At 41.1% G+C, this 26,678-nt stretch overlaps 3 protein-coding genes across 20 annotated transcripts in view; 1 reads left to right on the top strand and 2 right to left on the bottom strand.

Annotated features, from left to right (window-relative positions):
- Window positions 1–7,455, bottom strand: part of LOC107267198 — a 28,125-nt gene extending 20,670 nt beyond the window's left edge. For 3 of the 7 annotated variants that reach the window (XM_025084375.1, XM_015738578.2, XM_015738576.2), the window contains exons 1-6: window positions 7,308–7,455; window positions 5,718–5,946; window positions 5,037–5,150; window positions 4,356–4,841; window positions 445–4,213; window positions 100–169 (exon numbers count right to left, since the gene is read on the bottom strand). In XM_025084375.1, coding sequence (XP_024940143.1) covers window positions 100–169; window positions 445–4,213; window positions 4,356–4,841; window positions 5,037–5,150; window positions 5,718–5,855 — 4,577 coding nt within the window. In that variant the 5' untranslated portion in view covers window positions 5,856–5,946; window positions 7,308–7,455. The remainder of the gene's footprint in view (window positions 1–99; window positions 170–444; window positions 4,214–4,355; window positions 4,842–5,036; window positions 5,151–5,717; window positions 5,947–7,307) is intronic. The other 4 variants (XM_025084378.1, XM_025084376.1, XM_025084377.1 and 1 more) reach the window with 4 other exon arrangements.
- A 327-nt stretch (window positions 7,456–7,782) lies between these two features.
- On the top strand, window positions 7,783–10,730 carry LOC107267215. Of its 4 annotated transcripts, none has more exons than XM_015738627.2 (6): window positions 7,783–7,920; window positions 8,454–8,568; window positions 8,635–8,815; window positions 8,898–9,351; window positions 9,525–9,751; window positions 9,868–10,730. In XM_015738627.2, the coding sequence occupies exons 1-6, from the start codon at window positions 7,822–7,824 to the stop codon at window positions 9,947–9,949; spliced, it is 1,158 nt and encodes a 385-aa protein (XP_015594113.1). In that variant the 5' UTR covers window positions 7,783–7,821; the 3' UTR covers window positions 9,950–10,730. The 4 variants fall into 4 exon arrangements, with proteins under 4 accessions (XP_015594113.1, XP_015594112.1, XP_015594115.1 ...); XM_015738626.2 differs by having other exon boundaries at window positions 8,892–9,351; XM_015738629.2 differs by lacking the exon at window positions 7,783–7,920 and adding an exon at window positions 7,975–8,089 and having other exon boundaries at window positions 8,892–9,351.
- A 342-nt stretch (window positions 10,731–11,072) lies between these two features.
- The window catches only part of LOC107267214 (probable basic-leucine zipper transcription factor N), a 54,359-nt gene continuing 38,753 nt past the window's right edge, over window positions 11,073–26,678 (bottom strand). For all 9 annotated transcript variants that reach the window (XM_015738625.2, XM_015738618.2, XM_025084354.1 and 6 more), the window contains exons 5-11: window positions 16,929–17,113; window positions 16,336–16,834; window positions 14,828–16,244; window positions 13,272–14,006; window positions 13,038–13,204; window positions 12,671–12,870; window positions 11,073–12,587 (exon numbers count right to left, since the gene is read on the bottom strand). In XM_015738625.2, the coding sequence (XP_015594111.1) occupies window positions 12,552–12,587; window positions 12,671–12,870; window positions 13,038–13,204; window positions 13,272–14,006; window positions 14,828–16,244; window positions 16,336–16,834; window positions 16,929–17,113 (3,239 nt within the window). In that variant the 3' untranslated portion in view covers window positions 11,073–12,551. The remainder of the gene's footprint in view (window positions 12,588–12,670; window positions 12,871–13,037; window positions 13,205–13,271; window positions 14,007–14,827; window positions 16,245–16,335; window positions 16,835–16,928; window positions 17,114–26,678) is intronic.

The following is a 26,678-nucleotide window of genomic DNA, read 5'->3' as shown; positions in this document are numbered from 1 at the left end:
GGGGGGGGGGGGGAATTAATTCGTATAAGGATCAAAAATTCGTAATTTGTAATGCGCAACTATTGGTCGAGTGAAGAATTCAATATATGAGATGATTACCTCTCTTCGTCTTTGCCACTTTCTTTGCTCGTATCCTTTCGATTTCTTTCAGATCTGTCACGGTTCCTGTCTGTTTCCAGGAAACGAAAAATCAATTAATAAAATTGAGATAACTGGAGTCGATAACGTATAAATATTTGTGTACAAATATACGAAACTTAATTATTAAAAAATTGTATGCAACAATAATATTAATAATAGAAAAACATTAAAATTACGTATGCCCTCTTCGAGACTTATCAATCAAAGGATCTTCCGAGTAGATTTATCTCCATGTCAAAAAAAGAAGGAATGGAAATCTCAGTTTCTAAAAATGATACTGTAATTTCCTTGTACGTTGATTACCTTTGCTTATGCTTCTTTCGTTTCTAAAACGACTTTCACGTTCTCTCTCACGACCACGATCCCATGTCCTGTCGTCTCGGGGACGATCTCGGAAGTCATCCCTGTCTCTTCTGTTCCTGTTATCCTCTCGATCGTAGGGCCGACGATCCCGGTCGAAAGGTCTGCGCTCCTCTCTGATGAAATCTCTAGGCATTGGATGATCCAGTCTGCGTTCTGAGGAATGTCGTAATTCTTGCCATCTTATATCATGCTCATAGGGCCTCATTCTGTCAGCATACTCTTTCAGATTTTGTTCATTTTCCTCCCAATGTCTGAAGTCTCGCTGTGAATAAATTTCATGTTCAGGAACCACGGGTTTCAAGGCACCGTGGCCATAGTCAAAGCTTTGGGCTGGTGTCAAGTGATCCTGAACTGGAGGGCGAGGTGCGTGGGAATACTCTATGACCTTTGCTGGGACGTGTTCTACGGCATACGAATCAGGTGTAACTCCGCCATGATTGTAATTGAATTTGTTCTCGATACAGAATTCCTTTCCAGGCGGTAGACGACGAGGCTCCACAGGTCGTCTTGCAAATGGCCTTGAACTGAAGTTTGTATTATCTGGTCCTGAAAAAGAATCGATAGAACCGACCCTCAAATCGCCCATCATGGGTCTGCCACCCATGTCTCTTCTACTGTGGTCTTCTGGTAAGGGTCTTCCTGGTCTGCCTTGTCCAACGAAAGATCTTAGTTCAGGCCCAGGACCAAGATCGTTTGGACCAAGCATTGATGGTCTCTGACCGCCTCCTGTCATGTCTGAGTAACCTAATGGTCTGTCATCCACATCCTTTCCAAATTGTCTGTCTAAGTTAGGTCTACTCGGGGCAAAGGGGGATCTCCAATCTGGACCTCCTAGACCGAACGGAGAATCTCTGTTGGGCATATTTGGTCCAGGTAAGGATCTCCTATCAAAGTCAACGTTATCCTGTGGGAATTGTGATCGTTGATCCATGTTTGTAGGAGCAAAAGGTAGTCGTTGATCTACGTCACAGTGTCTAATTGACGGTCGATTAGGATCATGTGGAATATTCGGCTCATAGTCATTGGTTGCTTGACTTGGAATTTTATTCAGATCACTAAGTCTAGGTTCATCAATTTTCAGTCCCATGAGGGAAGGAATTCCTGCTCTTGGTCCTTCGATTTGACCACTGGGGCCGATATTATCTGACCCTCGTGGTCTGAATTGTCCATCATTTAACCCTCGCGGACCAAAGGCCGATCGTGCAAATTGTCCATCATTAGGATTTCGAGTTGCAAATGGTGCATCGGTTGATTCTCGTGGACCAACCGGTCCTGGGCCTAGATTATCAAATTGACCATTATTCATTGCTCTTGGTCCAAATGGTGGAAATCGGACGTCGGTATCTCTAGGACCAAACGGCATTGGTCCTCTTGGTCTAAATGGCATATTTCTTGGCCCAAAAGGTCCATCGAAGGGACCTCTTGGTCCAAACATTCCACCATCTGGTCGTATAGGACCCATATTACTATCAAACGGTGGTACATTATATCTTTCAGTTATTGGGCCTAAATTAGGTAGTTCCGGTGGTGGTTCCATATTCAAATCTTCAGGTTTAGGATCATTTTCTCCCATAAAAGGTAGAGCATCGGACTTTTTCACAATATCGTCTGTCTCGGATTTTTCAGGTTCCTTATTTTCTAAACGTTCTCCCGTCATTACAGTTTCTGATGGGTCGATCGATTCTCGATTCTTCATTGGGACACTTTCATTTACGGGATTTAGTTCACAAGGATCCTTCTCATCAGCATGGTCGTCAGGAAATTTAACATCCATCCAAGGTGGTCTTTCCAATGGTGGAATATCCCGTCCGCCATCTTTATCCATATTTCTGCATTCAGGTCCTTCACCTCTGTTTAGATTCTGTTCCACGTTTGCGCCCATAGGTTCCGGACGACCTTGCGGCTGTCCCAGAGTAGGAGTATTAGAGGCCATATTATCAGACTGTTGAAGATTAGGCCCTTCTCTATCTTGAGGTAAAAAGTCAGGCCGTGGACCACGGGGACCAAACGGTATATCATTCCTGGAATTACCAAAGTCGGGACGTGGTGGTCCAAATTCTGACCCTCTCATTCCTCTTGGTTCAAAATTTGTAGGCCTGCCTCCAAAATCCCCAAGACCACGAGAACCAAAATCAGAATGACTATTTCCAAAGTCATTCGAACCCCGCGGTCCAAAATCTCCTGGACCACGTGATCTGAAGTCTTCTTGTCCACGAGGACCAAATGAACCCATTCCGCGTCCTGGAAAACTGTCGGGACCTCTCATGCCTATGTTATCTCGTGATCCAAAATCACTTGAACTTCTTGAAGCGAATGGTGAATCCCCAGTAATTTTTTTGAAACTTTCACTAAGCGAACCAACGCCAATACTAGAGTCGGAGCTCAAAATGCTATCTCTAGGCTTAAACACATCCATTGCCGCTCTACGTTTCTCCATAAGTTTCTTCAATTCAGGTGCTATTTCATCTGTAGCGTCAAACTGATTACCACTTCTATTAAATCCTCGAGGATTGTTACCAAAATTGTCGCGTCTGTTATCAGGTAAGTCTCTTTGATCGAATCGATCCATGGTGAGTCTACCGAATCTATCATTATTCGATCCAAAACGATCACTTCCTGCACCAAAGTTATCTTTGTCGGTTGAAAATCGGTTAGTTTGATCACCAAATCTTCCAGCATCTCTGTTAAAACGGTCATTTCCAATATCTCCTTTATCATTTGACCCGAAATGATCATTATCTCGGCCAAACCGATCATTCCGTGAATCAAAACGATCGTCAGGCCTAAACTGATTGTTTGAACGGCTATTAGAATCAAAGTCTCGATTGTCACGTCCAAGTTGATCGTTTCTTGAAGAGAATTGATTTCCCAAATTACGATCACTATTTGAAAAATCATTGCTTGATTCATCTCTGCCAAAATGATCATTTCCTCCACCAAATTGATTATCACGTCCGCCAGATCTGTCATTAGACCCAAAACGTTGCCCATCAGATCCAAAACGGTCATTTGATCCACCAGTAAAACTATCCCTTTTATCATCATCATCATGTCCAAAGGGTTGGACAGGTTTGTCTGGAACATTGCCTTGAGGAGGTCTCGATGCAGCACCCTGCGCCTGTCTTGAGTCCAGAGAACCGAAACCAGGTGGTGGTTGAGAAAAATTTGGTGGCGGTTGTGAGAAGTTGCTCGGCGGTGCTGGCATCTGACTGATTTGCATACCGATCGGCGGTGGCGGCATACCAGTCATTGCTTGTATATTCGAAAAGTTGGTCATATTTAATCCTGCGTTGTATTGCGCAGCCCACTGTTGTGCAGCCCAGGCAGCTTGCGTCATATCGGCTGTCATAGTAGGTGGAGCCATGCCGGATAGTTGGACCAGTCCTGGAATCTGTGGCATTGCAGCTGTTCCTGGAGTAGCCAAGGATGTAGTATTCGCTGTAGATGCCGCAGGAGCCAAGGTGTCTTGCTTCGTGCTTAATCCAAGCGACTTTCCTATTCCTAATAGATTGTTGATCAATCCCTGATTTTCTGTATTTGACAGAATATTCATTATCTTTTCGCCACCGGAAAGAATCTTATTTTTGTCACCCTCTGTTTTAGCCGAACCTTGCTTCTGCTGTTCTCGCTTTCGTCGCATCTGTTCCCGCCTCTCTATAAGTTTCTCACGCCAGGACGTCCATTTGGCCTCATACTGCTTGTACTGAGTCTGCAATGAGAATTAAATCTCGTAAAAATAACCCTCGTATATCCTACAACGTAACGAGAGTTAACGAGAATAAGTATCAGGAGCGTTTTTTTTAACTCCGAAAGAAAAAGAAAAGTGAACAAAAAACTATTAAAACACCTACCTTATCTGGATGATTAGCATTTTGCTGTTTCCACTTATTAAATTGTTCTTCCCACTGTTTGAACTGGGCGTCAAATGTTTTTTCAGCCTCGGTTAGTTCATCTTCGATTTTAAACTTTTTAGCACTACTAGTTTCCATAATCGAACTAATACCGCGTTTATTCGCAGACAGAGTCTCACCACCAGGTTGACCCGGTAAAGGTGGCTGATTTGGTGGCAAAGGAGGATTTTGCAAGTAACTCGAAGCAGCTGCGGAGGTTCCGGCGCTACTCGCAGATTGTTTAGAGGGGAACAGCGGAAGGTTGTTTTGATGTGGCGGGGGGACTGTGGTAAATTGGTACTGGGTACCAGTTGATTCTGGGGGCAAAGGGGGCTTTATGGTTTCTTCTTTGGGAAGGGGCGGTGGTTGCATAGTTGGCAATGGAGGCGCCTGAGTGGCTAATGTGCTCATGCCCTGTGTTGACAACTGCTTCATTGTCTCTTGATACTGGAACAAAACCGAAAGTGCTTCTTAAGGAAAGGCACGATGTCCATATTATTGCCTATGTCCCGCACTGGCTTTAATCAGACGTTCTCATTTAAGAACTGATATCGGAAGGATTCCTAATTTCTATTGACATTTTTTTTTTAATTCATTCCTCATGATTTTGGGGAAACGGGAGCAGTTGGCAACTGGCCGTACCTTCTCCCCGTATTGCGTCTGCCATTGCTGGAACTGTTGCTGCCATTGCTGCCATTGAACCCAATTCTGTTGCTGGGCAGCAGCCCATTGTTCTGCCGTATAACCGCTAGGCGCCTGGTTAAAGTTTATTTATCAATTTTTATCAATACCCACAATCCAAAAAATACTTAAATAGTCTCCTTTTGATTTCTCTTTCTAGCGCTGCTACGAAAATAACGGGAAAAAATTATTAATCTGATTTAATCTAATTAAATGTGATCAGATATCCATTTTGGGAAAATTGGATCATATAGAATAGATTCTATATCTAATCAGAGCCGACCAGATCTGCTCACACCCGATTTGAAAATCATACTAATATTAAGTTAGATCTAACCTGATCTTATAAGAACTGATTTCATCAGATTTGATCTAGTAAGATCAGGTCAGATCTAGCACAACATTCGAACAGATTTGGTCTTATTTGACAAGACTTAGAATTTGATCCGAACCATACAATTTTCCCAAAATGGATATCTGATCAGATCCATTTAAATCCAAATTAAATGAAATTGGATTTAATGATTTTTATCCCAAAATATTTATGCCTATGCATAAATGTTTTTTTTTGCTGGTTATGCAATTTCAGTTTCATTTTTACAATAGGAAACCTTGTGGCATTGTTACTATTTTTTTACTTACTGGTTGATTATAGTATTGCATATACGCCTGCATCATTGCCATGGGATCTGCTCCTGGAGCAGGATAACCGATTGGTGGTTGTGGCATCGGTGTTGTGACGGTACCAGCCGGTATTTGCCATTGGTTCCAATTTTGCATATTGCAAACCTTCTGTCACTCGGGCATACAGTAGCATACGCTAGCTAACGCATGTCGGTGAGTTTTTAAGTGTTGGATGTACGTTTGGACGCTATTTCATGTTCAGAGAAAATGTTGGTATATAAGATTCCACTTTAGATGTACGTACTATACAATTTTGTGAGTATAATAACAATACTAGAACTTAAATTACTCTGAACTATATAAGTTTGAAATTTTTCACAGAACAATCATTGCATACAGTTAAGCAACATTGTTCTCAAATTTCAATAAATCATAAATCTTATGAAGGAGTGATCGATGCATATGCTAAAATAATTTTCTAAGGAATTTATATGTGTTATGTAACACTCTAAATATGCGTTCAAGTAAGTATCGCATCATAAGAGTAATTGTAAGTTAATGGTGGTTCGTCCAAGTTTAAATTTAATACATGAATGTACGTATGTTCTTATAACTACTTATAATTTTATGCAATGTAAATGATCTATTGCATAAACAAGACCAATGCTAATAGAAATAATTATAAAGCTATATCAATTTCTACAGTAAGTCATTTCGGATTTACTAATAGATATTTCAATAGCATTCGATGTTGCACAGTAGTAGCTTAATAAGTAAATAAATTTTTAATAGTGCGATTTGGCACAGCAACAAATTTTGCATTGTGAATATTATGTCGCCATGTTCTCAATATTGGATTAATGATAATACATAAAATCAATAATAATTTTGCAAAGACTTAAGTTAAACACAGAGTAAATGGTGTTTTATACTTTGCCATTAATTCCTATTGATAATAGGTATCATAGTATATCCTTCCAATGTCAAGAACACATTATTTCTTGAGAAAACATCTCTGCAACATTGCCATATCATACAACATCAGTGTCAGGATTTGTAAGGTACAATGCTTAAACAATAAATTATGAAAAATTCATTCAGCATCCATTTTTGAACCCTCCTAACAATCACAGATATGATACAGATTGAAGGATGTTTAATAGTGGTGTATATAAGCACCCCTAACGCAATGCAATCAATGTAACAATAATGTTTCGAAAAAATAAAATATTTTTCATTGATTCTCAGCCCGAACGCAAAACGACAATCGAGGAGAGAAAAAGAACAGAAGACAAAGTATAAAATGGAAATTTGCCCTGCAAGTGTTGTATCTACGGGTCCAAGTAATTCTTTAGAATTGCAAAAAATAAATTTAAGTACGTAAGACTGATATGGTTGCTCAAACGCTTTTATTTCTCATTAAATAATTATAAAAGGGGATTATTGATTTTTGGAACGTCGATGGTCTACTGCCACCATTGCTTCGTTCATCGAGGTGATCAAGCATAAACAATTCTCAAGCACAAAAGCTCCATCATTTCGATATTAGAACCATTAAAAAATAAATATTATTAGATAAATTCAATCATTAAAAGTTCCTTTACTTACAATTCGCTCTTCGTAGAAAACTTAACGCAGTTTTAGGATAATTACGACCGCAATACTATCGCGACACGATAACGTCTAGTACTACTAGAAATATGGCCAACGACTTGGCCGCTTGTCAAATCCAATAACGTTTTAAAACAAAAGTCCCTATATGAACTTATCTAAGACTCAAACCAAAATTCTAACGTCATTTGTTAGTACTAATTTCTTTTTACTGTCATATAGGGAGACGATTAATAGAAAAGTTTTTCAAAGATTTTTCTGTTCAATGAGAAATAAAAATAAGATAAAACTGCTAAATTTGTACAGAATTGTTAATAAAATATACATATCATATGCTTTTAGTCTATAGGACCTACATCTTATGTTAAAAATTATTGCATTTTACAGTTGGAAGGGTGTAGAGCATACATACATGATTTTGGGTGATGAAAGTCAATGATTTCAGTCGGATGTTGTAGCGAACCGGTTTCTGAAAGATAACCGGTTTAGCCTTCTTGCTCAGTGTTAACTCATGATTCTCTTACCAACTGAAAAGCATTTGCGAAAGAAAACGGTTAACGAAACTGACAGATCAAGAGCCTTTTTCCAACCAATGAGAATATTGTTGGATGTAAGTTGTCATCAAGTTGAACCAATGATAAGACATAAACACGTAGAATTCGCGCGAAAAGCGGAATACCGCGCCTAACCAAAACCCACCACCCTGTTTGTTGCACTGTGCCGTTCACGACGCGTTCTTTAGCTTGATTTTCGGGTGTTCCTCCGAAATTTTGTTTAATGTATGTGGTGTTTAATTAATCTATGATTATCGCATAATAGAAGTATATCACGGTATGTCGAGCTTTCAGTGAATTAATTAGATAATTCTGTTGATTTTTTTAACGTCTGCCACGCGAGATATCGGCGTCGTTCGATGCTCAAAAATGCGTACTGCTTAGATATTTATATACTCAAAGTTGAAATTTCGTTAATGTGAAATTTCATATTACATTTCCAAGAAGAAAATTATTTTTATTTTATTTGAATATTGTCGATTTATCAGTAACATGTTCTTAGTTCATAATCAAACTTACTGTTTCAAAATTATAATTGAGATAGTGTGCAATGTGTTCTCACAGCAATGTGATTTTTTTTTCATTTTAGACCATGAATACTCCGACCAGAGATTTCCTACGTAGACCAGATGTTCCACGTAGAAGGTCAAACCGTCAAGCTCTAGCAGTAATTCCTGACAGAACTAGTATTACAGTGTCGCCAGGTAATATTGTCCTTCCTCTTTAATTTTACTGTATCCAAAAGTATTCGTCATATTATATCCAAATAGGAGAAACATTACCAGGAGAAATGAATGCTATGGACAATCTCGCTAACAGCAGATACAGTATTGATTCCTGGAGTCCAGCTCCAAGTCCTGACGAGTTAGTTATACAAAAACGTGGTCGTCGTCGTAGAACCATAGTTTGGTCTCCAGATTTAGATGCTCGTAAGCGTGATAGTCTTTTTAGGTAAGTTCAAGTAATAATCTGAAATTATCCAATTCTGAATAAAAAGAACATATAACATGACTTATAATGGTAACAGCTTAAGTTCCAGAGACCGTACTCCAGTGAAGAGTCCATCCAAGACCAGTATGACTCTGAGAAGTACTCCTAGAAAACGATTACTATTGGGTGACATAAACGAGCCTCAATTAACAACACCAGAAAAGAAGAAAAAGCAACCAATTGATCAAGAAAAGCTTATTGAGAGCAATGGCATCCAAAAACAGTTCAATGGATCTTTAATGAATGGTCTAAGAGGTCTCAGTCACGATCAGCTAGTAAAAATGATCATGGACTTAGTCACTATTCAAGAAGATGGCAAATTACCTGCGGTTCAAAAATTACACGATTTCCTTTTAAAGAAAATGCCTGTAGCCGACATTCAGCCACTGCGAGAGAGGCTCAGTACACTGCGTCAAAATATCTATGCAAGTCTCGTATCATCCAACATGGATGAATCAGCGTACAGCCGATCCTACATTCATCTGGATGTTTTTCAGGTACGAGTCGATAATAATAAGTATTAAACAAAACATTCTTTGATATAATTCTTTCTGTTTCGTGCGAGCTTCTTGTTGGTCGTCCAGAAGGTTTCACTTACTGTTTTTTCATAGTCTAATACAGACTGTAAATTGATGAAGGATCAATACAATATTTTGTCTTTCCAATTCAGAAAGCTGTGATTGAGCAAGGATCGAGACTTGTTGAATCCCAGCATTGGACATCTGTAATGCAATATGTATTCGCTGCATGGAACATCACTAAGGATCTACCGGAATGGGAGCGACAAGGATTAGACAATACAAGGCGCAACTGCTTCAAAGCTCTGTCAGGTTTTTGTTCGCAAGCGCTGAAAAATGGTTCCTTCGGTCCATCAACCTTGGAAGCATTTGCCAAGAAGTACGTTATCTTTTAGTTTTTATTCGGAAAACAAATTAAACTAATATAACAAAAAACTGTTCTAAAATGATCAATTTCATAAACTCCGTATATCGTTTATGTTTTCTCTTGTCTAGATTGGAGACTATGCAAGGGGATTGCGAAGATGTAAAATTCTGTTCACAACTGTTAAGGGAAGCCCAGGCTTCAGAAAAATGACGTAAATATTACAAAAGCTGTTGAGATAAAACTGAATTGTGTTTAGTTGACGATTATATATCATAAGAACATTAATTCATATACATATACATTATATATGTTAATATATATTATACTGAAAGGTGGATATATATTTTATTATGTACGTGAGACGTTGGTGAGTCAAATGTTGACGTTGACTCTCTAGATCCGCTTAGTAACCGAGATTTGTTATTATTGTAAAATCTTGTGAAAGCTTCGAATTAATTGAGTGAATGAGCTTTATTCCTAAATGATGTATCTCTTACTAGTACTCAGTAATTAATTGTTATTTCAACGCGTTATATAATAACGTTGACGCAGATTGACGGGTTAATAATATTTTCTCGAATCAAAACTAATTTTTAGTATGGTGATGGGTTTTTCAACTGCCATAGAGACTATTGTATGACGCTCGTACAAAAAAAAATCTCAGGTCCAGTGTGAGAGCTTATATTTACTATAATTATTATTCAATGTACACAGAGACACGAACCTATTTTATGACTTAATATACATGCACGCGAGAAGTCCCGGTGTGGTTACGATTTTAGTCCTAAACAGTACTCTTAAATCGGCATTATAACCGATACAAAGTTGCATAGTTTGTAAGATCGTCTATTATTATTATTATTAAAATTATTATTTTTAGATTAGTATGATTAGATTTAGGATTCTTAGTTCAATCCATCTTTTGCTATTACGTTTGTGCGTATTAATAAGTTATGCTTTTGCTGAATAAACAGTGATTTCTAATCGTTTACTTATTCCCTAATTACTTCGTGGCATCAATTTTTAAAATTCTAACCCTATCCTTGCGTTTAGTGATGGAGCCAAGTCAGAAATATATTTTTGAAAAGTCAAAAACTGCCGTGAAAACTAGATTGATTTTACAAAATGACGACGGTACGTATTTGGACACGTTAAGTAGGCTAATTCTGAAACAGGTTGAACATATTTTGTATCCATTCGACGTTTCAGAAATATATTAAGATACACGTCAATGATTTTTTTTTAATCACAATTATCCAACGTATAAGTCTATTTATTAAGAGTGCTTCACTACAATAATAATATTGGTCATTAAACGAAAAAAAACACCTGCTTTATTAAAAACAATTTATTTCCTTTCATAATATATCGTGCAATCTTTTACATAATATTTTCATTATTACTTTTAAAGGCACATATTTCATTTATCAGTTATCGTCTCGAATATCTTCCTCTTATATTTTTTTTTTTAATTTTTCCATCAAGCCCGTCATGGTGTAACTTTAACAACTACCATGTCACACACTATACATATGCGATAATAATGTAATACGCAGCATGCGCGTGCAATCAATGAGCGCCAATGCCTATCTGCGCGAATGTAATTTTCATCGTTTTGCACTATTAACGATATAAATAGCATCTTTTCTATTTATTTCAACGCTACCTTGTCCTACGTTATTCTTAGCCAATTTAATCGCGCAATCAAGTAAACGTGCATGTCGCCAAATTCATCAGAGATTCTTGGGTCGTCAACGCGTGGCCCAGATAAAATTTAAAAATATTAATACATATGTATACATATATCTTTTATATAATTATATATATATATATATATATATATTGGCAAGCTTAGATTATACACTTCTTAGGAACATTTTCAAAATCCAAAGAGACCACAGGATTTCGAAAATTTCAGGCGACAGAAAAATGAACGTGTATGTCTGTTTACGCACGAAATAGAGAGTGTGATAAGGAGACAAAAACTTAACAAGATTCATCGTAAGAAACAAAATTTGACTTCATCTAAACTTAAAGCATTTAGGTGAAACAAATCCGAATAATAAGTACATATCTTTACGCCTCGTACCTCCAGCGCGAAGACGCAATAAAATTTAAAAAAAAAAAAAAGAAAAATAAAGGAAACGAGATAAAAACATGATTCCAAAAAAATATATGTATATGGAGAAATATCTAATACGTAATCTCAGCTTCACTGACGCGAAGTAGAAAATTAGATCTAGCCGCTTTATCCAAATGTTACGGATAAAGGTGGTGAGTAACGGCAGAAAGAGAACTTAAAATAATAAAATAAGAGAAACTCGCCATTGTCGTTCATAATTAAAGAGCAGTAAAGAGCGTAATGCAACTGTGAGTTGGATCTTCTATAAATATAAAATCGAGCAATTTCGAGACCCTGTTGAGAAATTAAGTGCATTCCATTTACTTAAGAGGGACACTTGTGGGACGGAAAATTGGAGTAGGAATGAGAATGGGGATATGGGGAAGTAAGGAGGGTACAAATGCGAGAGTCACGTGTCTCGCAATTGATCGTCATCGAAAGACTTTCTGCCTTTGTACGTAATACAGAGAAAAATATTACCGTAAGATCGTTCGTGGTACCGGAAATGCCCGAAGGAGTATTTCGTGTCGATATCCGTTTCACGACGCCCGAGACGCGCGTTTAAATAAAATAACATTTATATTATTACAATGTCCTACGATACCTAACGATAAAGCTGCAAATTGAATACTGTGGTGATAAGTGTTTCGATATTACGAATCTCTTGCAGATATCAAAATCTTCTTAAAATTAGTCCACTTTCGCTGGCTGCACTCTTGGATATAACTGTAAGGGTCAAAGATCAATATAATTATCATTAGTGGTCCCAGTGAATAATCTATCTTAAATTCATTACGCTATGAACTTACCCCTAATAAATTTCTGGGTACGTAACCCTCCCTGTGTCCCAATTTACTCCACCACCATTCCCTCTCGTTGTCGTCGCCCTTCCTGAGGACGACCAGGGAGTCGCCATTTTTCAAGGTAAGCTCGTCAGTGTGTTGAGCCTCATAATCAAAAACGGCGAACACTTGCCCATTGTTCATAATGCCCAGTTTCTCTTGAACACCTGTGTCAAGTGAGAAACAAGAAAAATGGTGCTTTTAATTGAACCAATTACACTTCTTCGGCTGGGTACGTTAACACTGCTGTGTCTGAAGGTAGACGAGAACCCGGAAGAGAAGCTGGCTTTATTCCAACTAACTAGAAGAGGACAAAGAAAGATCCTGGACTTACTGTACAAATACTCAGAGCAACCGTCGAAGCCCTCTTCATCCTCCTCGCACTTTTCCGCTGCGGTCTCGTGGTCCGACAGTGTCGTAGCAAAGATACAGGCACCATGTTCCACTAGGAACCTCACCATGGCCAGATTGTTACAACTGGCGGCGCAATGAAGCGGGGTCCTAATAAATGTTTAAAAAATTCGTAATTTAAAAATTCCTTTTACATTAAATTACAAACAAAACTCACCATCCGTCACTGTCCTGTGCGTTAACGTCGCAGCCAAACTCAACTAAGAATTTCACAATCTCCAAGTGTCCAGCACAGATTGCATTATGCAGAGCGGTAATGCCCTCGTCATTGGCTGAACTAGGATTGGCCACCTCCTTGGCAGTCTTCTTCACGAGCTCCAACTCACCCTCAAGACTCGCATCCAGGAGTAGTGCCAAAGGATCGAAGGAGACTCTTCTAGAGAGATTAGCCTTCCCTGTAGTTGATTTAAGGTTTCCTTTCTTCCTTCTGATAACATCCGTCTTGCCATCCCCGTCGAATTCCGGTCTACGTTCGGTGTCGACCTTTGCCTTGAGCTTGTCCTCGATATTTATAACATTCAGAGCATCGACGATATCGGAATCCTCGAGTTTCTCGTTCCCATCGTCGATCAGATTTCCTACGGAAGTCGGCTTCTTGCAGCCAATATCCGTAGATTCACTAATCTGTTGCTGTTGCTGTTCCGTTTGCATGAGGTCGGCTGGTATCTCAGTCTCGGGGAAGAGGAAGGCCGGGGGCATCTCAATCCGTCGATTTATGGACACGTGGACATTTGACTTAGCGTAACGTAGCTTGGGCTGCTCCGAAAGTGGAGGCTTCTTCAGGGTCAAGGGTCGTGCCTTTATAATTTGATGAGTACCAATTTGCGTTTCCGTTGGAGATTCCGGTGGCTCGGACGTCGGTATAGGAGGAATCTCCTCTTCCTTCTCGAGTCTGAAAGGTAATACGGAAAGGCTTGTAAAAAACTGAATCCTCTGGGAACACACGTAGATATCGACAGAGTGGGAATCTATTTGTGGGAGACGTCGAAGACGCTGCCGTAAAATTCCGCGGGCGTTCTTGGCGAAAAGATAAAAGGATAAGTCGGAGAATCGCGACTCGTCTCTAGAGCTCAACGCACTACTAGGCGATCCCTATCAATCAGAGAGTTCACGCGCACTAAAGTGCGTGGCTGTTGTCTCCCTTTCGGCCATAGCCGAGTTCTATTTCTGTGTGCATTATTCGCGACAGGCTGCGATTCACTCGCCAAATCGATCGCGGACTAATTAACATTTATAATTAACCCGGTAATCGTTTTGTGATTCTCTTGGGAGGAGCGTCAGGCGATCCTCGAGAATCACTATAGCTACATAGACACATAGCTCAGGTACGCCGGCTATGCTATCCGGAGTACGTTGCCGCGAGACTTGCTGTTGACAGAGTAATTTCCTTTTTCACCTGACACGCAATTAGAAAGAGCTTTTCGTGCAGAGTAGGCAAACTACGAGCAATGCTTACGGGACCACACCGACATTTACCACGTGTCCAAATGGAAACTCGACCTTAATACAGATTTTAATTGGACTCCCCAGTGATTAGAGAATTGCAAATGTTTAAACAAAAATTGTGTTATCCTTACGGATAACGCTAAAGGGAGTTCCTACGTAGGGACATTCCGTTAACTAACCGAGTGGAGATTCAGAGAGTAACAAGCAAAGAGACTAATTGCGCTAAAGTGGTAGAAGCGACTTTAGTCAATGAATAAGCTAGAGTACCTGGATCCCACGGTGATGCTGGCTTTTCCGTCGCTGGTTACGTCTGAACTTATCTCAATTTTCTCATGATGCGTTAACCTTGGCGGTGGATTTGGTTTACTTGGTTTAGGCGGCAGTGCTGGTTTTGTTTTATCCTCGCCCTTAGCTTCTACAAAGCCCATGGGTTGTTTTCTGTCGATATCTTTCAGCCTCTCGAATTCATACGGCTTGTCGGGAAGTTTGCCAGGTGGTTCGAACTTAACACCGTGATCGTGTTTGATACCTAAACCTTGTTCGTACTTCCCAGTGAGATGATCCAGCTTTGATGGATTCTGATCGTACTTGACTTGGTCTTGTTTGAATTGCTGAGTCCCAGCACCCTCGTACTTCATTGGCTCGTGTTTGAACTGTTGATTGTGATCGTACTTCGTGCTCTGATGTTCGTGCTTGAACTGTGGATGTTCATATTTTTGAGTATGATCAAACTTCCCATGTAAATCATGTTTCATTTGGTTTTCATACTTTCCCGAAATTGACTCATGCTTTCCAGAAGACTGTTCATGCTTTGATTGCTGATTGTTCTGATCATATTTTCCATGTTGATTGTCATACTTCATTAGATTTTGATCGTAACGCGACTGTTCATGCTTTCCCGACAAGAGATGTTCATACTTCTCCGATTTCGATTCAAATTTGACTCTATCGTTTGATGATTCAACACCCTGGTTTCCAGTATTCAACCCTGATTGTGTTTGATTATAGCCGTGTGCTGTGTAACCAGTAAAGTTTGGATTTTGACCCATGTGAGATGGATTGTGTTGTAGATTTCCTTGAATTTGAGTTTGATAGCTGGTCCCCGTAGCCACCTGACTTCCACTCTGCGTCGCATGCTGATTGCCCATTCCTGGGAAATTATGCCTGAGAGCGAATCCTTGCTCTTGAGGAACCGGATTTCCCTGAACACCCTGAGAACCTTGCGGCCCGTTGCTTTGACTGTTTAAACCCGTGTATCCCTGAGTGCCCGAATGCCCCCGGCCTATTAAACTAAGTGTCTGAGGCATCACCGGGTGGATCTTCGTCGAGGAAGTTTGATAGATTGGTGACTTTACAGGAAAACTCGGCGCTACACTCGAAACTGGTTTCTGGTGCGTTTGAAGATTTCGATGATTCTGATTCTGAGTTATGGACTGTCCGCTGGCGAGACTCGAGTTTGACGAATTGGTGGAGCTGTGTTGTTTCTGTTGAGTATTGTGCTGCTGGTGTCCATGAAGTCGTAAATTCTGTTGAGTCTCCTGAGGATAATTATGCCCGTTGTTGTTGTTGTTGTTATTGTTGTTATTGTTCCCATTGTTATTTGTCGACAGAACGTTTCCCGGCTGTCCAACAAAGCCCTGAGGACTGGTCTGCTGCTGATTTGCCCCAAGAAGCTGCGACTGACCTAAACAATGTTACACGTCGAAATAACATATTGTTCAATGGGGTTCGACAATGTCTCAGAATTCAAAAGGAAAGAAATAATAACAACGTACCCTGAATATGCGATTGAGATTGACTGTGTGCTATCTGATGTCCAAACTGCTGAAACGACCTTTGACCAATCTGCGACGCGCTGGCACTGTGCTGAATCTTGTTCTTATTAACGTCATCCTCAGCAGCTTTGAAGTTCACTGTGAACTTTGTATTGTACGGTAAAGTTTGATACTTGGGATCACTTTTATTCAAAGTGAAGTCATTGTCGTTAGGTATATGCGAATAGGGTTCGATGGCAGCTATATTCCCAGCAGGCCTAGACTTGCCACTGTTATTAAAGTCCAATTTCGAATCGGCGAATGCTGGATTATTCGCAGCCCGATTAGACGAACCCAATTGCTGGCTGAGTCTCTGATTGAGTGCTCGTTTCCTCTGAAGGCGTCCTTGAAGCTGAGCTATCCTGGCGTCTATGGAGGCCATCTCCGCCTGTCTCTGAACCAGCGCGAGCCGCTGCTGCGAGACGACCTGATTTTGTTGCTCGTTCATTTTGTTGCGATACTAAAACAAATCGAAGAGAGGATCACAACAAAGTTCGCAATCGTCATTAAACCTTCAGCAACAAAAACAGCAATAAATAAAATGACCGACGTACCATAAGCTCCCTGCGAAGTTTCTCAAGCTCTGCGCTGGCCGGTGTCGTAAGGTGCCCGGCGCCATTGTTATGTCGACCCCGAAGCTCCTCCAGCTGTCTAGTAAGTTCCTCGACCTTCGCCACGGCCAGCGAGAGCTCCTTTTCCTTCTCGTTGAAGAGGGCCCTTATGCAGTCGAGGTCGGAGGCTGCGAAAGAAAAGTCGAATTGTAACAGCCAAGTCAAGCAAGCGGTCGAGATGGGAACAATGACGTGGCATCGCAAGACAAAGGAGGAACCTCATGAGATCAAGTGGAATGTCTTTACTGTATAAGATGGAAGATGGGAACGTGAGCTTGGACCGGATATTCCTGTACTGAGAACAGCTGACTATACTGAAGTTAGACAAGCACGAAGTAGAGCAACGACTCTGAGGTATCGCATGGCTGAAGTCTAAGTAAGCTGGAAAGTAGTGGAACACATTTTCAAAAGTGCTCAGTGCCATTTTCCACGGTTGCCATTTCCACAGACATTTTGTATAGCTAGTTACTTTTGTGCCATATATATAAGTATCTATACGGTATCAGAGTATTTTTATGGTCTCGCAAGACCAGCTTAACGACCTCTCATCGGTTTCCACCCGTCAGGACTTTAATGGATCGTAAAGCCTACAGGGAAAGGGACACGGAAGGCCTGCACACACGGTACGCATATGATCCTGCGTAGCTCCTAGACTGCGTCGCGTCTCTGGCACCAAGAGCTGAACGTCCTTTAAACTCGGTAGCTTTACGAGGCTCCTGCTCTCAGTCACTACGACGTGTCCTCGTCCCAAAACGAGCCTCCTGGGAAAGCGCGTTCATCTCGCAAGGTTAATCATTCCGTGCTCTCAAAAAACAGTCTTGACATTCTCAACATTTTCTTTTTCCAACAACTTCCTCTTTCACCTCCTTTCTTCTTCTTGTCCTTTCTTCCAAGCCTTTTTTTTCCTCTTTCTCCTATATACTCTCCCTCGTGTACGCTTGACTCTCGCGAACAGAAAATCAGATCGTACCTCGTTGGCATGTATGACTTGGCACGCGGGACAGTCAGAACTTTTACACAGTCAATGCGAATCCGACGATTTCGCCCGTGGTCAGTTTAACGCGTGTCGAATTTTCAAATTCGATTTTCTAAATTTACCGCAGCCTGTTCGCTCGATTAATGTCATTTTTTCAAATGATGCGTACACTCTCTCAGTCAGAGAATATTTATTTTTTTGCCTGACGACATCGCCAGCCAATCACAATCCGAACGAAGCGACAACGATGCTACCAATGAAACTTCGACAAAACCTGAAACGTATTTTTTTTTACTGAAAGAATGAAAAGAGAAGGACAAGAAGGGAGAAAGAAGAAAGGAATTTAATAGTCAATATAAAGATTGACTTACGTCATATGCGCCAATAAGATCACAGAAATTATCCAGCTTGCGCGATGCTTAAGCGTAACCACGAAAAATTTATATGGGTGGTATCCCTGAAATTTGTGGTTCCCCTACGACAGTACGGTGTCCCGCGTAAAGGGTGTACTAAAATCATTCCATTCGCGAATGGCGTGCTTCTTCGAGCGAGCCCAAAATTTCCATAGACAATTTCGTCGGATCGGTTGCGTCGTTGAGCAAAATGGAAATTCTCTCGTGGGATCCGCACCACGGCCGAAGTAAGGAACGGGAAGTGAAGAAGCAAAGTAAAGGGAGCTATGCAAGGTGAAGCGAGACAAGCGAACGTGTACAGATGGGTTCTCGCCGCAAGGTGGTATAATTAAGTTTGCCTTCGGTTTTGTGTTGGAGACGATGGCTTTAAGGTTGAACCGCACAGCACGTGTACGATATACACACCATATATATATATATATGTACACACGGCACAGAAGTCCACGTATAGTTGTACGTAAAGCCTCCTTTATCGCAGACAACAGGCGTGTCCCGCGAACATGGAGAAAAATTGAAATTGCGAATTCGCGCATATTTTGCACAAGAAAATATGACGCGCAAGGGCACGGTGGCCGCTTTGATGAAGGAGACAGGGACGAATTAATGGGGTATCCTAAGGCCCTTTAAATTTTAACGAGACTCTTCCCGCAACAGCCATGGGTGTCTCAGGTTTGGTAGGTCTGGCGTGAATTAGTGGCACCGAAATCATTCTGGCTATTGTGACGTAATATGTTTTTTCCTACGGGGGAATCCACAAATCCTCTTGGGTCGTTACCTCATGTTATACGCGTGGGAGCTTGGGATATTACGGTTCGCTTTACATCGCGGTGTTCTTTTATTCGGAAGGACATGAAATTAAATTAAATCGTCGAGGATGAAAAGATGGGTTGCAAGTTCACGATCTCCATGAAAAACTGGGTCGAAATTAACGTAACAAAAAGTCAGTCGCCGTGTTGCTACGTGGCTATACATACATAAAGAGAAAGAAGCGAGTAGTGAAATAAAGAGGCAGCTCTTTATTTAATCGCCAATTGAAAACGTACAACCGTAGATATCGAATGATAAGGGTATAGCCGGTAGCATTGTCAATAAAGCACGTGTCACTGCGGTGTGTCGATTGGCGAGGAAAACGAGGGTGACAAGGGTTTGGAGGTAACAAAAAAAAAAAAAAAAAAAAAAAAAAAAAAAAAAAAAAAAAAAAAAAAAAAAAAAAAAAAAAAAAAAAAAAAAAAAAAAAAGACAAAATAAGTAGAAGGGGATAAAAAATAAGATCCCGACTGAAAATGGAATTATAATTTTTTTTGAAAAACAACATGGCTACCTTCCACTTACATTTACGAAGAGCCAATTATAAATCAGATTAAATGTTCGAATCAATTGAAACGCCGAGCACTCAGGATATGATAAATAATGAAAGTCTTGACAGCAAATTAAACTGAGTACACGAGGAGCCGGACGAAATGTCGCGCTCATCGTCGGTAACGTCGGTCGTCGACGGGATGGATGGAATATTTTATTTGCATTAAAAGCTCGAGCCATGGAAAATCGGGTCGTGACTGGACTTTGAATTTGGATATCAGTATCAGCCTATATATAAATGGAAGATATTATACCGAAGAAAAGTTGACTATTGTGCAGGTAATTAGCTCCGCTGATTTCTCCATCGCGTATATTGTTCCTGCTTCAATTCGCATCGAAGCTTCGCATACGTTCCCCCCTGCTTTCGCGCTTTGAAAATTTCCTTCTATTTATCTTTTTCCTTTATCTTGACAACTACGTAAATCCGCGCTCAGGGTACTCGCGTAGTGCTTGATCGAAATTAGACTTACGGCTGTGTGCGTGTACAGCGAGAGACTCGAGCAAAGGAGGACGGCGATACCGTAGACATGAAACTGAATGAAAAAGAAAAGGAAAAAGAAAAGAGCGTAGAAAGAGGCAGCGTATAAAAAGAGATGAAATAAGAGGAGCAAGGAAAAAGCGAGCGTCAGCGGAAAATACATCTGGCACGGACAGGCGTGAAAAGCTCGATTACATTGGAACAGAATTTTTTCGTGCGCGAAGAAGCCGCTGCAGTGACGCGTCGGTGGATATTCGTAGAAAAAAAAAATTAATAAAAACTGACCAGACAGAAAACCAAAAAAAAAGCACTTGACGATAAATGTAAAATGAAAAATCGTTAAAAAAAAAGTGAGTTCACGCAAAATCGACTTGTCAAAACTGAAAATCGCCAAGTACATCTAAAAAAATCCATAATAACAATTTCACCGTGTATAACGAAAGTATATACGTGCGAAATTCTCATCGTCCAAATATCCTCGTGTCGTCTTCAAGCCCCTCTCAGCCACTTTTTTCTTCTTTTTCCCTGCGGACATTCCGTCCTGAGCGTCAAATCATTTCCGCGTGTGTTTCCGGTACGCAGGAGACAGGCCCCAGAGGCCGAAGGCCCCTTGGGGCGATGTGATTATACGCCCCTGAGATAAAAGCGAAAATAACGTTTGTGACAGTTTATTGTCCGTATGACGATGTATAGTCACTGGAAAGTTAATAGGAAATCTCACAGTCCTACAGCCAATTGTTTTTTAAATTTAAAAAAGACAGTTCATGGACGTTTAATCTTAGGAGCATTTTGAGAATGTTTCTGTTAAAAATATATATAGTATGAAGGGTGCATAGAAGCCTTGTCCCCATTGGTCCAAGGGTCGTCATTAATTTCGTCACGTTTGGTCATCTCTCGCATATTATTATTATTATTATTTCGTTTTGTTAAAGTTCCGCCAACCTCCCAAATATTTTTTTCTATTTTATTCGTTATTCTCATTATTACCGGTTCCACCCCTAACATGCTGCACCCTTCGTCGAATACCTAGGTGACTGATCACGCTATCCAATTAATGCCATACAGCCTCACGTGCATATCACGTATGTTTCCTGGTATATGCGTACATCGTTGGTTACAGCATACCGGGTGTCACAATTAAATGCAGCTAATTGGACGAAAATTAGCAGGACCGGTCATTCGCGCCTACGTAACAATTAACGATGAGGGTTGGACTAGTCATTTATTCGAGTGTATGTATCTGCCTGTATGGGTTATCATTAAAATTTCCAGGCAATAGCGTTATACCCTTAAGTATATGGGATCTGGGTATATATATATGTATTTCGAGACCATAGGAGTCGGTTCGTTTAGCGTGACAAGATACTCCTTATATGGTCGATAAATCCGTTTCGTAAAATTTCCATTTCCCGATAAGTGCAGACGCGGCCTGAAAGAGTCTTTCTGGTAAAATACGTGAAATTGGAAAGTTGCCGAGGTGCCTTACGTGATGGGGATGAGCGCCGAGGAAGAAAATATCCGTCAAGACTTACGTATATAAGTTTCTGGGTCGTCTAAAGTCAGACGACAGACGGGACAGTAATACCGTCATGTCTGCCATCTACTATGATTGTCTTCACATTTAAACATGACGTCGTGAAAATATTATGACAATTCCCTTAGGTCGCACTTACGACGTACGCGTGTCTCATAGGATATACAAGTGTAGAACTAGTCCGGGACGCATTTAAATAACACGTAAAAAAAATCCAAGTATGGGACATTGACGTTTAGGATATACGACTCGTCTTGAGATACACTAAAATACATTTACAATAAACTCTTGCATGGATATGATATATATATAAAGGTTTAAAAAATGCTATATTAAATATATACGTATTGTGTAACAAAAAGCATACATTTTACTATACTTTAATCTATATGACGTTTTCATGGTGGATTGCCACGTAATAGACGCTGCCATACGAGATATCCCCCTCGCGAGGATATACCAGTAATTCGCACTTGGCCAATGCCAAAGTAATCCTCAAACTCAAATACCCGTTCCCAGACGCGCAGAGTAAAACTTTCGCGTAATCTCCAGCGACGTCGAATCCTTCGAGTTTCTAAGTACACGTTCGTAGTAAAATAGTCGAAGGGCAGATGGTTGGCGCGTGGAGGCCTAAAAGTCGCAAAGAAGTGGCGGCGTCACGAATTTCCATTCGTCGGCGCCAGACCAGCGTCAACTTGACTGGACACGCTTGGCGGAGTTTCGGGACATTGAGTCACAAGCCGGATTCGTACGATTAGTGCGCGTCGAACGTGAATCGTGTACGAAGTTAATAGGAACGAAAGCTTTAAACGGTAATGAAGGTAGCAATCAAGGCCGAGGGAATCTGTCAATACCGTAAGAAGAAAAAGAAACTACGTCGTCGAATGGCACTCGTGTTTCGATATTATGTATACACAGGGGTAATATCGTGCACGTTACTGTTGTACGTGGCGCCATCTAACGGAGAGAATGCAAAGCGTCGCGGACATCGCTATTCGCACGTTGCACGGAGAGACTTCCGATGAGAAAAGAAAAAGTCATTTCGCGTGATCGTTACTGAAATCGTTATTCCGAGGAAAGAGGCTGGATCAGCCTCGTTACGAAACAAGGTCATGAAAGAATGCCGGCATCCCGGCGTGATTCCGTACAAGAAGTGGTATCTCTCTCTCTCTCTCTCTCACTTCCTCTCTTCTTGCTTGTCTCTGCAAATAGAAGAGTACATACCACCCTACTCGTTAGCAAAAGTAGTAAAGTTCACGTGGAACGTACGAGGACAATAAAAAAAAAAAAAATAAAAAAAATTAATATCACCAACCCGCTACATCCCTTTACCTAAAGATCGTCGCGGCTTCCCCGCAGGACGAGCACTTTTTTTCCACGGCTGCGTCGACAGTGAAAAAAAAAAAAAAACGCTCGTTTGCGGGGCAGCCTTATCGTAGACGTACGTGTACACTATACTGCTAGGATACGAAGCAGATCGTCCACGCAGTAAACCAGGGATTCGATCGCGCGCGGTTATCCGCACGTTTACCTCCGGACTTTCCCTTTCTCTCTCCCTTCGCAGCGTCACGAAGCGTGTATTACGAGCTTTTTACCCGGCGTGGGCGAATACAAAAACTACACTAGGTATACAAAACTTAAAGCGCAAAACTTGTCGACAAAAAAGAAAATAAACGTACAAGTGCAACCTTGTTTGTAAATGAGTCTTTCGCATCATCCATATAATTCCCATGGTATACGTGGTGGCTTGTATTTCCTGAATCGGGCACTTAATACCCAGTAAGGCCAGGTTGACCGTACCGTACGTTTGGCTGATTATAAACACGTCAAGGATTATATACTGCATTTATACGTACACGTACGTGCTGAGTATGTGTGTGTGTATATATATATACACATATACTTGAGACACAAGATCTTCGCTGTTAATTTATTCCAACCTAACATTCCCATATCTTATATTTTTATTAACCGTTCATTCACATCTATTTCTTCGGTGAGACCTATATGAGATATGTACATTATACATACAAATATACATACAGTAACTCATATCTGTAGTCTGGAACGGAAGTAAAACTTTTAGCGGTTAGAACTCGTTCTCTCACCTTTAGCACGGAGATGCTTTTACTATATTTCCAGACTGCCATTTCCTTGCGGAAACGAAGTTTAAACATCCCCCCCCCCTCTCTCTCTCTCTCTCTCTCTTTCTTACTGGCTAACACGACCCGATCGCAGAGCTAGTGCATTATCGGGAAAACCGAAAGACTCGGTATACCGGTGATGCCGATATCTGCCCCAAGTGGTCTCGAGAGTTCAGTCCTGATTTTCATCGGCAACACAGTTCGGTCGTTTTGCACGTGGGCTTATCGGTGGTTCGATCCTGGGCCTGCCGTATGTCACGCACGATGCCAGTAAGGCAGAGAGAGGGGAAAACTTAATTTCGAACAACTCTGTACCGCTTGGTAACCTTTAACCCCATGAGAGAATATAACTCGTCCGCTACGGAGTTATCGTGAATTAACGTGGCTCCTGCGATATCTGTATTTCAATGCCGCAAGAGTTCCGGCAGTACGATAACCCATTTAAACGTGTCTTATATCCTTTTTGACATATAAAAAACAATCGAGTCCCCTGAGAGCCAGCCTTTCCCTAAAATCCACGTAAACAATACGTGAAAGTAAATAAAATATATAGCAGTGCATGAGTACTCAGTGACAGAAATGTGGTTTAGAGTAGTCACGTGCGTCCAGCTGGAGATTCCATCGTTCATGATCTGTAAAAAAAAAAAAAAAAAAAAAAAAAAAAAAACCCTTGAACTCGCGGATCGACCGTAACTCCCTAAAGTCGAACTCGCCTAACTCCATTTATCCCTATACACTTATACCGCGACTCGTCCCAGGAGCAATTATGTGTTTCGTGCACGCGGGAGACAAGAAGCACGAGAGAGCCATATAACAATCGTACCCCGGGTAAAATCCGAGATATACGCGAGCTACGTGTATTTTCCGTTTCCGGCTTAAGTGCCCCCGGGAGAAACGTGGGCCTTTCGCCGAAGTTTCGATACTCTTGACCAGGATGCGCAGGAACAACAAATTCCAGCAGCAAGCAGGTGTCTGCATTTGTGCTCTATTATTTCCCACGCGCTTTCCTTGAAAACCCAGATTTATGGGATTGTTACGAGAATCTACGTATACGCGAGAATTTATCAATTACCTCCGAGGCGCCGTCTGCCAATCCTTTTTGCTTCTACATTTTCATCACCTTGAAATTCATCACCTCCGTTACCACCTTGAAAAATAGATCTACATAACCTCGACGCTCGAGAGCACACCCATATCTAATTCAGCTTGACATCAAAGCCGTGAGGATACGAAGAAGCGTACCAGGTGCACCAGTTGTAAAGTGAATCCAACGTATATACATATATACATGGATCGAGGAAAGCAGGTCACAGGCAATCCGATAAATTTGTTCCTTATGGTCTATTAAAAGAATCAAAATTGCCGTACGCGTCTTAGAAAATGAAAATAGCCGCTGATAATCGCGTGGTATGTTACCTGCCAGCTGAAAGGATATATCGCAAGGATCACCCGGAGCGAAGACGTTGATGCTTGATGAGACCTTGGGTCTCACCCTCAGTTCGCCCATCCTGGCGAACCGGGAAAACTCAAGCGAAATAATAATCAGCCATTATAAGAGCGATAACAATTTCCATTGTAATTAAAGCGTTAATTGTCGCGAGCGACAGCAAAGGGAGACGGCGCGATGCCCGGTCGACATAAAGGACGAATAATCCGCAGGCGAAAGACTCGTTCGCTCCTATCGGCGTGGGACATTAATTCGCGAGAAAGACAAGCAACGGCGAGCATGACAATGGATGGAGAACCAAGAACTGACAATTGAGTGTCTGCCTTGAGAAATCGCGTGCGATTCCGCTCCCGGGACGCCCAGTTGCGAGACGTGTCTGAATGGGAAACGTTTAAGGCAGTTTTCGCGATTCACGTGAATCGAGAACGTTTAACGTGAAATAAAATAAAATAATTACTGAAAGAAAAACAAAAATACAGGAGAGACTGCGTATTCGGTACAGGTTAAAACAAAACTATGATATAATTGGGAGTGTAAAGAAATTTTTTTTTTTATACCCACAGCACAAACCACAGGAGATACGAATCGAAAAGAATGTACACAGAGGTATGTACATCCTGTATGAAAAGTTCCGAGTTTTATAAGCGAATGGAAGACAAGCCAGTCTTATGACTGGCGTTTGCTTGAAAGAGCCTATATACTATATATATACTATACAGTTATACAGGATGTACGCGTAGTAAGTACTGGAAAGGAGTATACAGGTGGCGAATTGGAGTATAGGTGGATCCAGGATGAGAGGATGTTTTTCTCAATTAAGCAACGGATTACGGCCGGTAATTGGAGGTAGACTAGGATCGAAAACTCGCTCGGCTCTAGTTCCGGACGGTACAGTCGCGAAAATCCATTCTCGGGTGAGCCTAGTAAAAATCACGGTTATCGCGTCGATTTAAACCCGTAGCTAGGGTCACGTCGCTACGTTTGGGAGAGAGAGAGAGAGAGAGAGAAGAGAAAAAAATTTTACTACGTGGGGAGTTGTACGTGCAAAGAGAACCAGAGACGAAGAGAACGGGAAAAAAGGGAGATGCACGTTAAAGAGAAAACAGAGAGAACAAGGGGAAGGCCGACCAGCCGTAGGTATGGGAAAGTAAAGCAAAAGCGATCCAGGCCGAATCGAGTTTTACGGGAAATTCGTAGAGCAGAAGTGTATACGTCTGGCCAACGGGTATTCGGAGCGTGGTGCAAGCGATAGCTAGGAAATGAAATCTAGTACAGTAAGAGACGATACCGTAGATATATGATACATATAAAGAGAGAGAGAGAGAGAGAGAGAGGGGGGGGG

Source organism: Cephus cinctus, unplaced genomic scaffold (assembly GCF_000341935.2).
Source record: "Cephus cinctus unplaced genomic scaffold, Ccin1 Ccin1_scaffold0351, whole genome shotgun sequence".
Classification (NCBI taxonomy): Eukaryota; Metazoa; Arthropoda; class Insecta; order Hymenoptera; family Cephidae; genus Cephus; species Cephus cinctus.
The sequence above is the reverse complement of the archived record's forward strand: the minus strand, read 5'-3'. Positions and strand labels throughout refer to the sequence as shown.